Consider the following 14,864-nt stretch of genomic DNA (forward strand, 5'->3'; position numbering starts at 1 on the left):
AGAAAAAAAGAGCAATGTCCGACCTCCCACCACCCCCCTACTCCGAAAGCCCCGGCGCCGGCCTCTCGCCCACCCGCCCCGTCGGGTCCCTCAACCCGTCGCTCTACACGTCGCACCTGGCCGCGCACCTCTCGACGCTGCCGGAGCGCCTGCGCGAGTCGCAGCGCGCCCGCTCCACGCGCCAGGCCGCCTCGGACCTGGACGTGGTCGAGCGCGTGCTGCCGCACCTCGAGGCCTTTCTGGCCGACATCGTCTCGCTGCCGCGCCCGCCGCCCGCGGCAGAGCTGACCTTTGTCCCGGCCGCCGCGGTGCCGCAGCCCTGGGGCCTGACGTGCGCCGCCGAGCGCCGCCGCGAGGGCGAGCTGGTGCAGCTGGTCCGGCTCGAGCTGCCCGAACCGGCAGTGGTGGTGGTGGTGGACGGCAAGGACGGCAAGGACGGCGGCGGCGGTAGTAGCGACGTCAAGCATAGCACGGGGCCTACGACGACACCAGTGACGGAAAAGACGCCGACCAGCGCCGCCAGCGCCAACAGCAGCCTCCGGCCCGAGCGCGACTGGTCGTCGCGGACCGAGAACCTGTTCGACGAGTGGGGCCGCTGGGGCGACGACGCCGCCGGCTCGGGCGACGGGCAGCAGGCCGCATCGTGGTGGTGGTGGCGTGACGAGGGCGCGGCCCGCCGCCTGGCCGCCTACCTGCAGCCGGCCCCCGTGGTCAGGACGGAGCGGCGCGCCGTGCAGGCCGCCGTCGTGGAGGAGAAGAAGAAGAGGAGCGGGTGGGGGTGGGGCCGCAGCAGGAAGGGAGGGGAGTCGTCGTCTACACCTACCTCGCCGAACCCGCAGTCGTCGCCGACGGTCGCTGCTTCGCCGATCCTCGGCCAGGACGAGCGCGTCAACATGACCGTGCGGGCCGACGAGATTACTTTCAGGAAGGAGAATGATTTTGGAGTGTGGGAAAGCATGAGCGGCTGGGGTATTGTCGTAGTTGTCACGATCAAGAGGTAATTGTATCCTATAATCTTGGGTGGCGCCATCTTGCTTCATCTTCGAACGGCATAATCAGCCACTTTGTTAAACAGCTTTTGGGCGAAGAAGTTAGTCCTGAGGCAGGCCCCTTTCACAAATGATTGAGACAATAGTGGAAGCAAATTGATGTAAATAGAGCGCCGGCCTATGCTACTCGTACCAATACATTTTACATGTTACATCCGTTCCAGATACATCGAGCAGAGTAGTCAAATGTCCGGGAATAGCAACTAGCCGAATCGGATACCCGCACTGGGATCCCATGTCCCAGGTTTGGGACCTGGAGGTGGCTGCTGCTGTGGGGTCTCTGAAGTGTCACCGGGACTTGTAGGATTCCCAAACTTTATCGCCATGCCCTGTGACCACATCTGCTGTGAGGGTACTGGTCTATGAGTGGGTGGCATATGTGATGACGGTGCTTCTTGCTGCTGTGGCTGTGGCGACTGCTGCTGTGGTGGCGGGGGCTGCGGTTGCGTGGCATAAAACTGTTGGGGCGGCGGTGCATTATCGCGAAGGGAAAGAGATGAGAGTGTTGGCATAGATATTTCGCTTTGTGAAGTCGTGTTAGCAGTGGAAATCAGTAGACGAAAGAAGAAAGAAAGAAGGGGACAGAACGTACTCCTCAAGACTTCTTGCGTCCCGCCGCCGTTCGGCGACCCAGACGCGGCACTGATCCCTATACTGGCCAACGATTTTGCTGAGGTCATTGTAGAACTTGCGTCCTACCTCGACGTTGCTGACGATCTCCTTGTACTTGTAAAAGGCGGCATCAAGCTTCTGCAGCGCCGCCTCGCGTTCGCGCCCACCCGACGACGCGGCCGTAGCGCGTCTCTGCGCCTCGAACTCGCGGTTTACTCGGCCGACTTCGGCCAGCACCTTCTCCTGCTCGTCGGCCTCGCGTTCGACCAGCGCCAAGTCGTCCTCGTACATGGAGTCAAGGCGACGCTCGAAGAAGTCATCAAAGTGCGCGGCGGCAAGCTGTGTGCCGGGGTAGGCACGTTCGAGGCGGGCGGCTTCGCGCAGCATCTCGGGCTTGATATCATCCGCACGGGCGCGCTCGCGGAGAGACTCGATGCGCTTGCGGCGCCGGCTCTCCAACCGGAGAACATCGTTGTAGGCGCCGCGCAGGCGGCCAAGAGCTGGCTTCACAGACTCTGGGATCTCAGTGCGCCGACTCGAGGGCACAAAGTCCATGAGCCCTCGGTCGGGGCCGGCGAGAATAAGAAGCGTATCCTCAACCGCGCTGAACTTCTCGCGCACGATGGCATCAGACGAGGTTGACGACGCCAAATAGCCAGAGACTTCGGAGACCTGACCCCAAAGCTTGGCGCCGCCGCTGGGGTCTTGACGTGACTCTGGACGGGTCCAACGCTGAGTGCCATACTTTCGACGCAAGTGTTGGTCTTCCTCCTCCTCGGCACCTAGCAACGATTTGCCCTCCTCAAACACTGCCTGGTCGCTAGACCGGAGCTTCTCAATGTCAGCGAAGCTGCGGTGAATCCGGTGGAGGGCGTCGGCTTGCCGGATCTCCTCGGCGTGCTGGATGAGCGACCCTGGCAGACCGAGCGGCTTTTCCAGCGCTTGGAGTGAGCCAGGCAGATTCAGCGATGAGAGCATCTCATGTAGCTTCTCTGTTAGGGTCTCGAGCTCATGAATGATGTTTTGGTTCATCAGCCTGTCTCGCCTTTCCTCATATATGGATACGGCCATGTGGACGGCGAAGGGCACCAGTTTCGTAAACAGGGCAGGGCCAAACTCGGCCTGCTCCCCAAGGTGGTCATGGGGGTTTGCAACTTGGGGCGGCACGCGCGCGATGGCCAAGTTTGCGCGGTCTAGGACCTTGAGCTCCGGCTTTGCAGGCACGGGAACCAGATAGATGACATCATTATCGCGCTCGGCGCGCTTCAGGTCCTCTTCGGCACGCGTCTTGAGAGCCTTAATCTCGTTGACGACTCCCTCTTTGATGTAACCACCACGGGCCTGGCGGAGTCCCTCATCGGTACACGCGACGGCATCACGCAGACGTGCAATCTCCTCACCGTATCGACGCTTCTCGAGACAGTCAAGCGAGGCACGGTACTGGGCAGCTGCGGCGAAGAAGTGGTGCTTCGCGCTGATGTGGTGAATCCAGGCAGAGCTGATGGCCTGGCTCTTCATAGCAGCCTCGGCGGCGTCGTTGTAAAGGTCCGAGACGCGAGCAGCCAGCTTGGCAACAGTGGCATCCTTGTAGTGCTCGGTGACGGCCTTGCGCCAGAAGCACTCTTGGCTCTGGGCAAGCATGAGCTGCGTTAGAGACTCAAGGGTGGTCTCGTCCATGTCCTCTGGAGGGTCGGGCATGCGTAGCTCGGGCAACACGGATGTCTTCATGTGACGGAGCACGCCGGCGGCGTGCGAGTAGTAGTTGGCTGCGGCCTTGATGGCGTTGGCGTCGCCATGGCTGTTGGACGAGATGGCTAGCTGGCAGTATAGTGCGGCCAGGTTGTAGAGAACGTTGAGCAGTTCGTATTGCAGGTTGTTTCGCACCATCGGGCGCTCCGTGTTGTAGCCGAGGGCAGGATACCACGAGAAGTCGGCACCGATCTAGGCAGCTCGGTGGTTAGTCTGCCGGTTGTGTATCGTCCGCGCCGAATCGGACATGTCTAGGCAGTAGTGGCAGATAAGTCAGGGGAGGCACATACATCGATGGGGAACTTGCCGCTGATCCACACTAGCTGAGCGGCGTAGGCCTGCAGCTTCTGGATACCACTAGCATGGGCCTCTCGGACATTGACGGCGTCACGGCGGAGGGCGTCGATGACCTCGATATCCTTGCGGAACATGTCCGGGTGCTGGTCATACTTGTTGGAGATGTACTGGCGGACCGCTGGGGCGTACGACAGGTGGGTGGCCCGCCGGAGCGGCACAGCCAGCTGATTGGTGGTTTGCCTGTTTGAGCAGACAGAGTTAGTACCCCGGCATAACGGTCACCCTGAGCCTAGCTTGACCTCCTTGTCCGCTGAACCAGGGCTGAAGGGCTGCGTGGCCGCCAGCGACGCCGACACGTCCGATATGTTGCACTCACGACATTTTTGGGGGCCCTGCCAGCGAGCTGAGCTCTGAGCGCCGTTTCAGCTCGGCTTTCTCCCAGGATGGACGTCCCCGTCGGCTTTGGGCACGTTTAGGTCGTCCTGGAGCGGCTGTTGTTTGCGATCTTGTCCCAAATCCGGAACCCCACCATGACCTCATCCAATGGCTCGGCGGGGTAGGATGGGAACAAGGGGTCTGATTGGGTGGCGTCAGCTTTCATGGCCTCAGGCATCTAAATCTAAAGCTCTCCAGCCGGGGCTCCACATTCGGGATTCTAGCCGCTCGGTCACAGCTATGGCCGGCCACCGACGCCGCCGAGTCCGTCCCCTGGACCCTTTCCGCCACGCTGCACAGACACGTCAACGGCACAGGCTCGCGTTGCCAATCAAACATCCATGTGTCAAAGGAGCTTCTGCAGAGTTGCTTCTTCGGTCTCGTCATGCTGGCCTTCGTTCTTCTTTTTTGGACAGTCACAGCCATACGCTATAGGCGCGCTAGCCATGTCTGTGCTCGCCGATTCACTCGACGCCACGCGTCAGCGGGTGGGCGCCATCGCTGACAAGAAGCCCCCGAGAAGGGGTCTTATGCCGCTTTTCTGCTTCAGCGAAGCCACGCTGTGATCTGGCGTCAGGCGCGTAGCAAGGCCCATCCTCTCCCGTCTTAGGCTGTGTGGCCATCAGCACCTTTTGCTTCTTCCTCGCCGATACGAAAACTCTCTTCAACGGCAATAGGATCAAGCGGATTGTTGTGCTGCCCGACCCATCGCAATCCCACCGTGCCAGCATGCTGGCAGATATTGGCAACTGAGAGTGCCCGCCTTGGATCACCCCCGCCGGCTTGCCATAGCGCTTTCATGGAGGGGTGGAGGCGTTATCACCTGCCAGCCGGCCCGAGACCATACCTCTAGTCCAGCCTCCAAGGGCATGGCGCTAACAACTACTAGTCAATCAGAAGGCGTCAAACAAGCTTCGGTGTTGCCTAAAGCTGCAGGCAGGATGCTCATCCCATGCCGACTGGTGACAGGGCTGTGGTGGACTTGATCGAGATCTTGGGGCCCATAATTCGACTGGAGTGCCATCGACGGCGCATTTCCTAGCTAAACGCGGGCGTCTTTTATCTATTTAGGTCTTCAGGATGGCCAAGAGGCCTTTTCAGTATCCCTCGGTCCCGGGGCTTCTCTCAGCCCCGAGGCTGGCGAGGTTGACACATGGGGGTACGGGACCTGCCGGCAACTTGTTTACCTCGACATTACGCACATTGCTGTACGAACTTGGCTAGTGTCTGTATCTGTTTGCATCCGCTAAAGTACACAGACGGGAGTGAGCGTTTCTTTGCGCAGCAACTCCTCGCGGTTCCTTGGCTTTCGACATGAGACATCTGTCAAGCATTCCAGGGCGTCGCCCTCTTCCTCGTTCCGCTCTGTTGACATCTCCAGAATCCACTCAATCACCGAGGATGGATGACTGGAGGAATACAGCCTGCTCGGTCGGTCTCCGTTGTAGCGCAAACGAGGGCACCTCCTTCCATGATCTCCATATCCGATCGACAGAAGAAATGCCAGACGCCGGGCTGTGTCTAAATACAAGGGCAGGCTCACTTGTGTGGGTTCACAACCGAAGCCTGCATCGCCGAGGCGTGTCGATTGGCTGGCCAAGGGTCTATCCGTGGGGACAGCAGGAATTGTCCACCCCGGGCCATGCAGCCCAGCCGGGTGTTTTACCTAGGCCCGCGGTGATTAATTGCATGTCTAGCCTGCCTCCTGCCCTCGATTATGCCTTATAACTGGGGTACCACGCATACATGGTACCAAGCACTTGGGCGGGCTGATTCTGCTGCCTTGTCGCCGCACGGAACATGGGGGGCTGGGACGGGGGAACCGTTCCCTACAGGCTACCGAGACGTCTCATGAGGCGACGGATCTAAGTTCCTTCGATCCTCGACGTTGATAGCTGTGTTCCGCGCCCTCGAGGAGTAGTCCCATGGCGTTCGCAGCCATTCAATATCGCAGCCATCATTCTTGAGACGAAGGAGCACAGCGCTGACCTATGTGGATGTCCATAAGAACATTCAGATGGCATCTCCATGACGCATGTAGCGCCAATCTCCCGGGTATTGATTAGAAATTTTCACTCATCGGACGAGAATTCTGAAGTCGGCCGAACGACTGATGCAAGGCACATGTTTGTGTATGTGGCCAGATAAGACCGGGCGAGATGGACGGGGTGTAATATTTTAGAGCGTGTGAACGTGTTGCCCAACCTTCGTATCTGGTGAATCGGGCGCGGGGATACGACCAGGCCCATCGCAGTAGTGCCCACCGGTCGTATCGGTCTCCATTAAGGCTGAGGCCGTTATGCAACAAGCTCTCCGGACATCCCCAACTTTGTATCCCGGAGGAGCCCCACCCGCACTCGATGACCCCTGTTCACCGCGGGCTAAGCCGCTTTTAGTTGGCTCCCAAGTTTCCCGGTAGCGACTGGGGATTCGCCAGGGCGTGTCAGCCGGTTTTCCAACCCTCCCCACCTTTGCCTAGACCGGCGGCATAGCGGTTTCGAGAGAAGCTCCCCGCCCCCGCGGTGAGCATGCCGTCATTAGATGGAAGGCACAGCAACATGAGACGGTGTGAACCACGAGTTTTCCCGATTTGCAATGGAATGGGACCAAGATTCCCGTATTCCTTCTTGCCGATATTGAACTGTTCCTGCTGAACTGTTCCTGCTTGCTCATCCATTTCCCAAGTGGGTTGTCACAAATCGAAACTGTCAAGGTGCTCATCGAGGATGTGCCAGGGCTGCGCAGGCTCCAACGGGCGTAAATGCACATACCCCTACCTTTCCGCTTCGGGATGCTTGGTGAATCAGCAGGGCCACCAATCTGGTCGATACCTACACCCAGGGTTGGGAATTAAGTCACAATTAAGTCATTAAGTCATTTTTTAAGTCAAACTTTGCAATAAAATCTAAAATCAACAAAAATAGGTAGAACGTTTATTTCTTCGTATTTATATAAACAAATAGCAAAAGAAAATATAATATAAGTTTATATAACTTAAAAATGGTATATAAGCGGGTAAAAATGCATTAAGTCACAATTAGTCAAAAAAAAAGCTGAAAATGACTTAAAAAAATAACTTAATGCAAATTACGTGATATATAATTATGTAATTAAATATTTTAAATATTATTTATATAAAACTGAGTTTTCTGTATTTAATGGTGGTATTTTTATACTTATAACTATAATAGTTAATTTAATATTAAGCTTTAAACTGTGACTTTTTACTGACTTAACGAGTGACTTAAATGACTTAATTCCCAACCCTGCCTACACCCCACCCCCTGGTCCTTCTCTACCCCTCATCACGCCTCTTCGAGGAGGCGCCGGTGCGGCCACTTGCAACATCATTGAGAGGCAACAGAGGGGGCTCGCATTGGCTTACCCCGAGCATGATTTGCGTGATCTCCCTCGATTTTCTACCTGTTGGCATGATCTTTGCCGCCGCCAGTCTGGTTCTGCCGAAAGTCCACCCGATCTTGGGTTAGATTCTTGGTCGGCGCCTCTAGAAGTGGGCGCCTAACGATAGAGACGGCGCGGACTGCTCGGCCGGCGCGCCCGAGGCCAGTGGGCGCCGATGATAACAGCCCGAGTCTGCATCGCTGGCATCTCTCTGGGGCTCGCTAGCCGCGTTTGGATTCAAATCCGAGCACCGCCAGCCACCCCTCCGTCTCTCCTTGCATCCAGACGGGCTGTCTCTCTGCCTGTTAGGCAGTTTGACGTATCCTTTGTCCAACGCGATTACAGAAGGCGCGAGAGGCCGAGCGAGGCGGGAGGAGGGGTCCTTCCTCCTCGCCCATCGGTCCGCCAGGCTCCTGGAGCCGCGGACAAGGGGATATCAAGAGTACGGACCGGGAACAGGCCGCACACCTCGTCTCCGACCCTGGTATTTTCGCTGCCGCCCAGGAGCAAACCAGTTCGCTTAACTTGCCCAGAGAAGGGCGCGTACATTGGCCAGCGTGCATGTGCAGTCTGCATGTGCAATATGCGTTGTGACCGAAATTCCACGGTATTGGACCGGCCATGTCCCTTGCCCCCCCTCCGGTGCCAGACACATGGCACCATTCCAGGCCCAACCCGCCGGTGGCACACCATCCTCCATCCTGTTGGCGGCCCCTCTTCCTCGGACCTGGCTTGGGTGTCCGGAGGGGGGAAGCTGAGTTGGTGGCCACAAATTTAGCTCCATTCTTGACCGTCTCGAAACACAGCAGTCTGTCTCGATGATCCCTGGCGCCCCTTGGTGAGATGTTTGGGTGGGATGGACAGAGCTGTGTGAGCAACCTGGAAGGGAATAGCTAGCCCGCCTCGACCCAGACCACCACCCCCACTCCCATTCCTTCTCCGTCCCTATATAACAGCTGTCGTACCTGCACTGCAGCTCCTCGTTCTCATTCCCTCAGTAGCCCCAAGTACCTTTCTCTTGTCATTATCTCTCGGTGTGCAGGCGGTTCGCCTCTTGTGTTCCCGACCCCTGAGGTCTCCCCCTTTCGTCTTATACCCTTCACCACCCCCCCGCGGCCCGGTGAGCACAGGGATCAGAGGACCCTGAGTTCGGCTGCGGCCCAAGGAGTCTGGTATAGCCAGCACTCTCATCCTATAAACACTCTTAGTTTCATACGAGACACGACGGCGCCACCGCGCCGCGCCCGCTAGCAGCCATGAGGGACAGCATGATCCTCCTCCTGTACCTGGCGGTGCCGAGCCTTCTGTTCTCGGTGCTCAAGCAGATACTCAGCTGGAACAAGAAGAAGGGCAAGGAAGGCGAGGCCAAGTTCCCGGGCCCCAAGCAGTTCCCCATCGTGGGGCGGATACACGACCTCCCGCGGTTCCAGCTCTGGCTCAAGTTCAAGGAGTGGGCCGACATCCACGGCCCCATCTACCAGACCCGCGCCGTCGACACCACCTTCGTCGTTGTCTCGGATGAGAAGATCGCCGAGGAGCTGCTCGTCAAGCGCGGCCACATCTACTCGGGCCGCCCGCAGATCCGCTCGCTCATTGGACACAAGGAGGGCATTGGCTATGTTGCTCTGATGGACAGGCATGGTGAGCATGGCCCATTCTTTTTGTCTTTAAGAGTTCTTGATATGCAGAACCAGGAACTGACGTCGAACAATCTCTCATCTCAGACCACTGGCAGCGCCAGCGCAAATGGGTCCACGCCGCCATGGCCGAGGCCTACCGCAACCACTTCTACGGGCACGTCGAGGCCGAGACCACCAAGTACCTGGCCATGCTGCTGGCGGACCCGTCCCGGTTCTACTGCTACACGCGCGAGCACTGCGGCCGCATCATGAGCCGGCTGGCCTGGGACCAGGCGCAGCAGGGCGCCAAGAACGGCATGTCGGCCGACACGACGCTGCACTGCATGTCGGTGTCGGGCCCCATCACCAACACGGTCGCGCCGCTCTGGTTCCTGCCCTGGAAGGTCAACCCCTGGAAGCAGTACGAGGTCAAGCGCGAGGCCGAGCAGCGCGCCTGGTGGCTCGACAACTACGACATCTCCAAGCGGCGCTTCCTGGCCGGCGAGCTGCCCAAGGACACGTGGGCGTACCGCTACATGGAGCAGGTCCGGGCCGGCGGCAACGAGACGCTGACGCAGGACCGCGACGAGGAGTTGTTCGCGAGCTGCATGATTGGCTTCTTCAACCTCGTCGGCGTCGTCACCATCTCGGGCCCCACAAAGTTCTTCCTCATGGCCATGGCCCTGTTCCCCGAGTGGCAGAAGAAGGCGCAGGAAGAGATCGACCGCGTCTGCGGCGACGAGATGCCCACGCTGGCCAACTTTGCCGACCTGCCTACCGTCCGCGCCATCCTCAAGGAAACCGTCCGGTGGAGGTCTGGTGTGCCTCTGGGTAAGCATTAGACTTTTGTTTCCCGCGTGATGGCTGCTTGCTTCCTGATTCTAACATGTTGCTTCTTTCAGGTGTGCCTCACCAAGCCGAGAAGGATGACGTCTACCGCGGAGTGACCATCAAGAAGGGCACCATTGTCCTGGCATGCGAATGGTAAGCTGCTGATCCCAGCTGACGCCAACCTCAATCCTTGTCAGCATGCTAACCCATAACCTCCAACACAGGAGCATCAACCGCGTCCCGGAGCGCTACCCGGACCCGGAGAACTTCCGGCCGGAGCGCTACCTCGAGGCCGGGTGGCCGACGTTCCAGGAGCCGCTGACAAAGTACCCCAACTTCCGCGACGGCGTCGGCATGCACTCGTTCGGCTGGGGCCGGCGCACGTGCCTGGGGCAGAACATTGTCGACGACGAGATGTTCGTGACGGCCGCGGCCGTGCTCTGGGGCTTCAACATGGCGCAAAAGGTGGACCAGCGCACGGGCGAGATCATCCCCATCGACACCCAGGCCACCAACAGCCACGTCATCCTGGAGCCGGACCCGTGGCAGATGACCTTTGCGCCCCGGAGCGAGGCGCGCGCGGCCAAGATCATGCACAACTACGAGCAGGTGCGGCCGACGCTCAAGGTCGAGGATTAAAGCCCGGGGTTTGTCGTTGGGTACAGCTTTATAGATGCCGCGAGGCTGGGACTGGGACTGGGACTGTTGCGGGTAACCCAAACAGTGCTTTTCAGCACCAGGTCTCGTTTTTTTGTTATCTGTGATTTGGTCACTCCTTTTTTGCTATAAAGCGACGGCAGTTGGGTATCGGGATTCCCTAGGAAAGGGTAGACGAAGCGATCTGGGGGTTTCTTCTCCATTGAAGGAGAGAAGCCATTCAATATGTTTATTAAAGCGTGAACGGAGTTTGTTTGAGCTATTAAAGACGATACCTTATGATCTTGCACTACAGCATCGGGCGACGGCGAAAAGCATGGACCGAAGTCTGTGTCCAGGAATATTTCCGATCCTAGATCACATCGGAGGAGATATACCACCAACTCGGATGCCGAGCCCATTTGACGGCACTGCGGCCCGCGCTTTGGGGTGGCGGGCAACCACTTGGCGTGCCGGGCGACTCTGATGCGGCCTCGGACGTACCGTCGGCCATCCCTTTTCTCACACGGGATCCGGAGAGATTCGGATCTATCCGCTTGATGGCAAAATATCTACAACGGTACGCATGTGTAGAGTTTCATCTGTAGGAGAGTACATCAGGACCCGTAGAGATCAGGAAATGGGATGGATTTCAAGGGAGCTCCATCTTTTGGGACGATATGGGTTGAAACTAGGAATGCTGACTGCACCATGCCCGGTCATGAAGCCCTGCTTACAGGAGAAAGAGATGTATGTCAGGGTCATTGACGTGATTGAGCTCTTATGTGCGCCTTCCGCCCCATGCGTGGAAGTTTATCTGGACGGGAAGTGGTTTCCTCGCTCGGGGCTTGATCTGACCGTGCTGGAATCCAAGCGTGGAGATGGTGGTTCTGGCTGATGGATGATTTACGCCATTGCCAACATCTCGAGGCTATTTCCAGGTACAAACGACATCGAGGGGTGGAAAGGGGACAAGAAAACCGCCGACAAGGATATAAACCTCACCAGTTGCAGAAGTCTGCTCTCTTTTTTACTCGGAGCATCATCCGACGTTCCTCCATTCTCACGGCGTGATCGTCTCGTCTCTCGAATCAGGGTTGGACCTTCGTCTTCTTGAATTTACGTTCCTTCCGCGACCGTCTGCGTCACTTGGAAACGTGCCCAAGCTTTTGGTTTTTTTCCATTTTGTGCCAATCGGGGCACCTTCCTTCTCCGTTGTCCACCTCCTCTCAATTTTCTTCCATCAGCCCAGCGCTCCTCCTCCGAACCTGCGCGTCCTCGCAGGCCAAAGCGCACCGCGGAGCCCTGAACGCCCAGTCCCAGACGTCCCGGTCAAAGGTCTTTATATTGACCGCCCTCCGTCCGAGACAGTCACCACCTGGACGGCCTCTCCTCGTCCGATCGCCGTTCCCGCCACCTTCGTCTGTCCCATTAACTCGCCGATGTTGAGTGTCAGGCCGCCCAGCTTTGACGAAATCGAGTCGCCGTCCATCTCTCGGACAGGCCCTGCATACCGAGACACTTAAATACCTGGACCCTACTACGACTTTTCGTTTTCGATACCACACTCGCTAGTGGCGTCGGAATGCGCGTCCAAAATCTATACGTCATGGGCACCACAATACCACCACGCATATACCGCTTCCTCCACATGCGGAGCCCATTTGGCAGAGCAATCGTCTTGGCAGCCATCTCCTTGATACTCATCAGCCTGTCGCTACTCTCCTCCAGCTCCTCGGAACTCCGCAGGGCTGTTCTCGTTACCACCGATAGCTTCAGACAACATGGGGGGCAACGGCCGCTATCAAACACGCCTGTATGGCCATCACCAAGCCCACCGAACTCGACCGAGAACACAGCAGGTGCCAGGTTTGACGCCGAGACGATGGGCTGCGAGGACGACTTTGCCCACTTGCGCAAGCTGCAGGTACGCTATGGCCTGCAGCCCAAGTTTGAGTACTATAGGCGCCACGTCCAGATTTCACGCCAGGATATCGAGCGCAGTGCCATGACAGAAGTCGACGAGAGGTTCCTGCCTGGCGAGTTCCGCCTCGTCGACACCGAGACTCGTACGGCCTCGGACACACCCTGCCCCGGCCCCGAGCCGCTCCACCTGCCTGTCACCAAGTCGCCATTCCCATCCACCGCGAACCTGTCCGACTTCCTCTTTGGCGTCTCGACGACATACAAGCGCTTCAGCGACCCGCGCACCAGTTCCGTGGACGAGTGGGCCTACTGGCTGACCGACTCGCGCGGGCGCTCCAACGGCGGCAAGCTGCTGCTCCTGCTCATCGACGCGTCGTGGCTCGAGCTGCGCGCGGCCCGCAACCGCCTCAAGTCGGCCGGCATCGACGCCGACGTGCAACGCTCCGACTCCAAGGACCCCATGGCGGTCCGCTACCTGTCGCTCGTGCCCGCAATGTATCGCCACCCGGCCCGGTGGACGCGCAAGTGGCTCGTGGCGTGCGACGACGACACCTTCTTCCCCTCGCCGCACGCCCTGGTCGAGCGCATGGCGCGCTTCGACACGTCGCGGCCGCTCTACGTCGGCACGCTGTCCGAGGACGCTAACAACGTGGACCGGCATGGGGCGCAGGCGTTCGGGGGCGCCGGCGTCTTCATATCGGTGCCGCTCGCGTCCGAGGTCGCGGCCGCGTACGACAGCTGCCGGACGGAGCGCAAGATCGCCGAGGCCGACAGCGGCTGGGGCCCGCAGGGCGACATCCTGCTGCGCAAGTGCGTCTACGAGAACACCCCGGTCCGGCTCTCCATGGTCCCGGAGCTCTGGCAGCTCGACCTGATGGGCGACCCTTCGGGCTTCTACGAGTCCGGGATCAAGCCGCTGTCGCTGCACCACTACCGCGGCGGCATGTGGCACATTGGGTACCCGCTCGCGTACACGCGGCACGCGCACCTCTGCGGCGAGGACTGCACGCTGCAGCGGTTCCGGACCCGGGACGGCTTCGTCCTCTCGGCCGGCTTCAGCGTCGCGCGCTACCCGCTCGGCATGGACGACCTGGATACGGACCAGATGGAGCGCACCTTTTGGCCGGCGCCCGACGACAAGGGCTGGAACCTCGACTTCGCGCTCGGCACGCAGCGCGGGAGCCTCGCGCGCACGGGGCGCAAGCTCTCGTGGGACCTGCAGGAGAGCGCGCTGAGACCCGACGGGAGTGTGTCGCAGATCTACGTCCGCAAGGCCGAGGACCAGCGGTGGGTCGACTGGGCGGGCAACCGCATGAGCGAGAACGACGGCGTTGTTGAGCTGGTCTGGATTTTGTGATTGATGAGGGGTGTTATATTTTTTTTGTTTGGTTACTGCTAAGAAGAAGAAATAGGAATGTTTTGATGTTGAAAGACGCCACCCACAGTCCGTTATCAGCCTTGTATCAGTATAAGCGTGGAAAAACTGCAATGGATATCCGGTAGGCTATATTGTCGAACCGTCAAACCTTTCTACGTTTGGTCGTCTGTTGCTACCTTTGTTGTGGATCGTGTCTGCGGCGCGGTCTACTGCATGAAAATGCCTAACCACTTGAGCGAGTTGCCTTTAACCCCCCCCTGACTAGCGGCAAAGCGGGTTCCGTCATCCCAACAGCGCTCGGCCTTGCTGGGGACGGCGCCGCGCGACGCCGACAACCGTTGAATCGACGACATGCCCGACAACGAGGACGACACGAGGCGGCTTTGGATTTAGCACCATCATCAGCAGCTGCCCTACACGAACGACCGCGTCCCCACCCCACATTGCCCACACGGGGTGACGACGACTGCGAGTCGAGGGACGGTGTTCGACCGGGTCAGGCCTCTCCTGGAAGCCACCGCGCCGGAGATGGCGTCACGGATGCCCCGCCGACGAACATGCGGGATCCCAGAGGCAACGCTCAGGTCCCAGCGACGGCAGGGATGCATGTCAGGGTCAGAACACGAAGCGAAGGATCGATCCTAGAAGCAATCCCGCAAAGATGAACCAACGTCGGAATAGATGGCGAGATGGCGGGTGGCACTAGAAAAGCTTACACCTTACACCGTTATCGCGCCCCATTTATTGCCTTTGCCCATGCATCGCAGGATGGGGTCCAGGAGGGGCTCGACGCCGCTCCGATGGCCGACCTGCCGCTTTCGGCAGTCGACTTGCCTGTTCCGGACTAGCCGATGTTACATTGGGTTGTCACCACATCCGGGCCGTTCGGATCCCCCAGCCAAGTGCGCCGAGCTCGACACTGCCGCCAAC

General features: G+C 58.9%; 6 protein-coding genes across 6 annotated transcripts; 3 read left to right on the forward strand and 3 right to left on the reverse strand.

Moving 5' to 3' along the window:
- Window positions 1–1,207, forward strand: GGTG_13789 (hypothetical protein). The gene has a single exon (XM_009231709.1). It carries the CDS (start codon window positions 15–17, stop codon window positions 999–1,001), a length of 987 nt encoding a protein of 328 aa, XP_009229973.1. The 5' UTR covers window positions 1–14; the 3' UTR covers window positions 1,002–1,207.
- Window positions 1,136–4,214, reverse strand: GGTG_13790 (pH-response regulator protein palA/RIM20). The gene is made up of 4 exons (XM_009231710.1): window positions 4,084–4,214; window positions 3,701–3,947; window positions 1,642–3,602; window positions 1,136–1,571 (listed from the first exon to the last, which is right to left on the reverse strand). Exons 1-4 carry the CDS (start codon window positions 4,086–4,088, stop codon window positions 1,253–1,255), a joined length of 2,532 nt encoding a protein of 843 aa, XP_009229974.1. The 5' UTR covers window positions 4,089–4,214; the 3' UTR covers window positions 1,136–1,252.
- A 392-nt stretch (window positions 4,215–4,606) lies between these two features.
- GGTG_13791 (hypothetical protein) lies at window positions 4,607–4,873 on the reverse strand (the record flags this gene model as incomplete). The annotated part of the gene is made up of 1 exon (XM_009231711.1): window positions 4,607–4,873. The coding sequence occupies one exon, from the start codon at window positions 4,871–4,873 to the stop codon at window positions 4,607–4,609; it is 267 nt and encodes an 88-aa protein (XP_009229975.1).
- A 3,010-nt stretch (window positions 4,874–7,883) lies between these two features.
- Window positions 7,884–8,093, reverse strand: GGTG_13792 (hypothetical protein; the record flags this gene model as incomplete). The annotated part of the gene is made up of 1 exon (XM_009231712.1): window positions 7,884–8,093. The coding sequence occupies one exon, from the start codon at window positions 8,091–8,093 to the stop codon at window positions 7,884–7,886; it is 210 nt and encodes a 69-aa protein (XP_009229976.1).
- A 304-nt stretch (window positions 8,094–8,397) lies between these two features.
- On the forward strand, window positions 8,398–10,955 carry GGTG_13793 (cytochrome P450). The gene is made up of 4 exons (XM_009231713.1): window positions 8,398–9,185; window positions 9,269–9,994; window positions 10,066–10,147; window positions 10,219–10,955. The coding sequence occupies exons 1-4, from the start codon at window positions 8,801–8,803 to the stop codon at window positions 10,631–10,633; spliced, it is 1,608 nt and encodes a 535-aa protein (XP_009229977.1). The 5' UTR covers window positions 8,398–8,800; the 3' UTR covers window positions 10,634–10,955.
- A 1,284-nt stretch (window positions 10,956–12,239) lies between these two features.
- Window positions 12,240–13,913, forward strand: GGTG_13794 (hypothetical protein; the record flags this gene model as incomplete). The annotated part of the gene is made up of 1 exon (XM_009231714.1): window positions 12,240–13,913. One exon carries the CDS (start codon window positions 12,240–12,242, stop codon window positions 13,911–13,913), a length of 1,674 nt encoding a protein of 557 aa, XP_009229978.1.
- Between the last annotated feature and the right edge of the window lie 951 nt (window positions 13,914–14,864).

The sequence above is a fragment of the Gaeumannomyces tritici genome (genome assembly GCF_000145635.1).
Source record: "Gaeumannomyces tritici R3-111a-1 unplaced genomic scaffold supercont2.53, whole genome shotgun sequence".
Lineage (NCBI taxonomy): Eukaryota > Fungi > Ascomycota > Sordariomycetes > Magnaporthales > Magnaporthaceae > Gaeumannomyces > Gaeumannomyces tritici.

Coding starts and splice junctions, on each gene's coding strand:
- GGTG_13789 (XM_009231709.1), top strand. CDS start 15: ATGTCCGACCTCCCACCACCCCCCTACTCCGAAAGCCCCGGCGCCGGC.
- GGTG_13790 (XM_009231710.1), bottom strand. Junction 3,603..3,700: donor GCGGCAAGTTCCCCATCGAT/GTATGTGCCTCC, acceptor CGAGCTGCCTAG/ATCGGTGCCGACTTCTCGTG. Junction 1,572..1,641: donor GACGCAAGAAGTCTTGAGGA/GTACGTTCTGTC, acceptor GACTTCACAAAG/CGAAATATCTATGCCAACAC.
- GGTG_13793 (XM_009231713.1), top strand. CDS start 8,801: ATGAGGGACAGCATGATCCTCCTCCTGTACCTGGCGGTGCCGAGCCTT. Junction 9,186..9,268: donor TGCTCTGATGGACAGGCATG/GTGAGCATGGCC, acceptor CTCTCATCTCAG/ACCACTGGCAGCGCCAGCGC. Junction 10,148..10,218: donor ATTGTCCTGGCATGCGAATG/GTAAGCTGCTGA, acceptor CCTCCAACACAG/GAGCATCAACCGCGTCCCGG.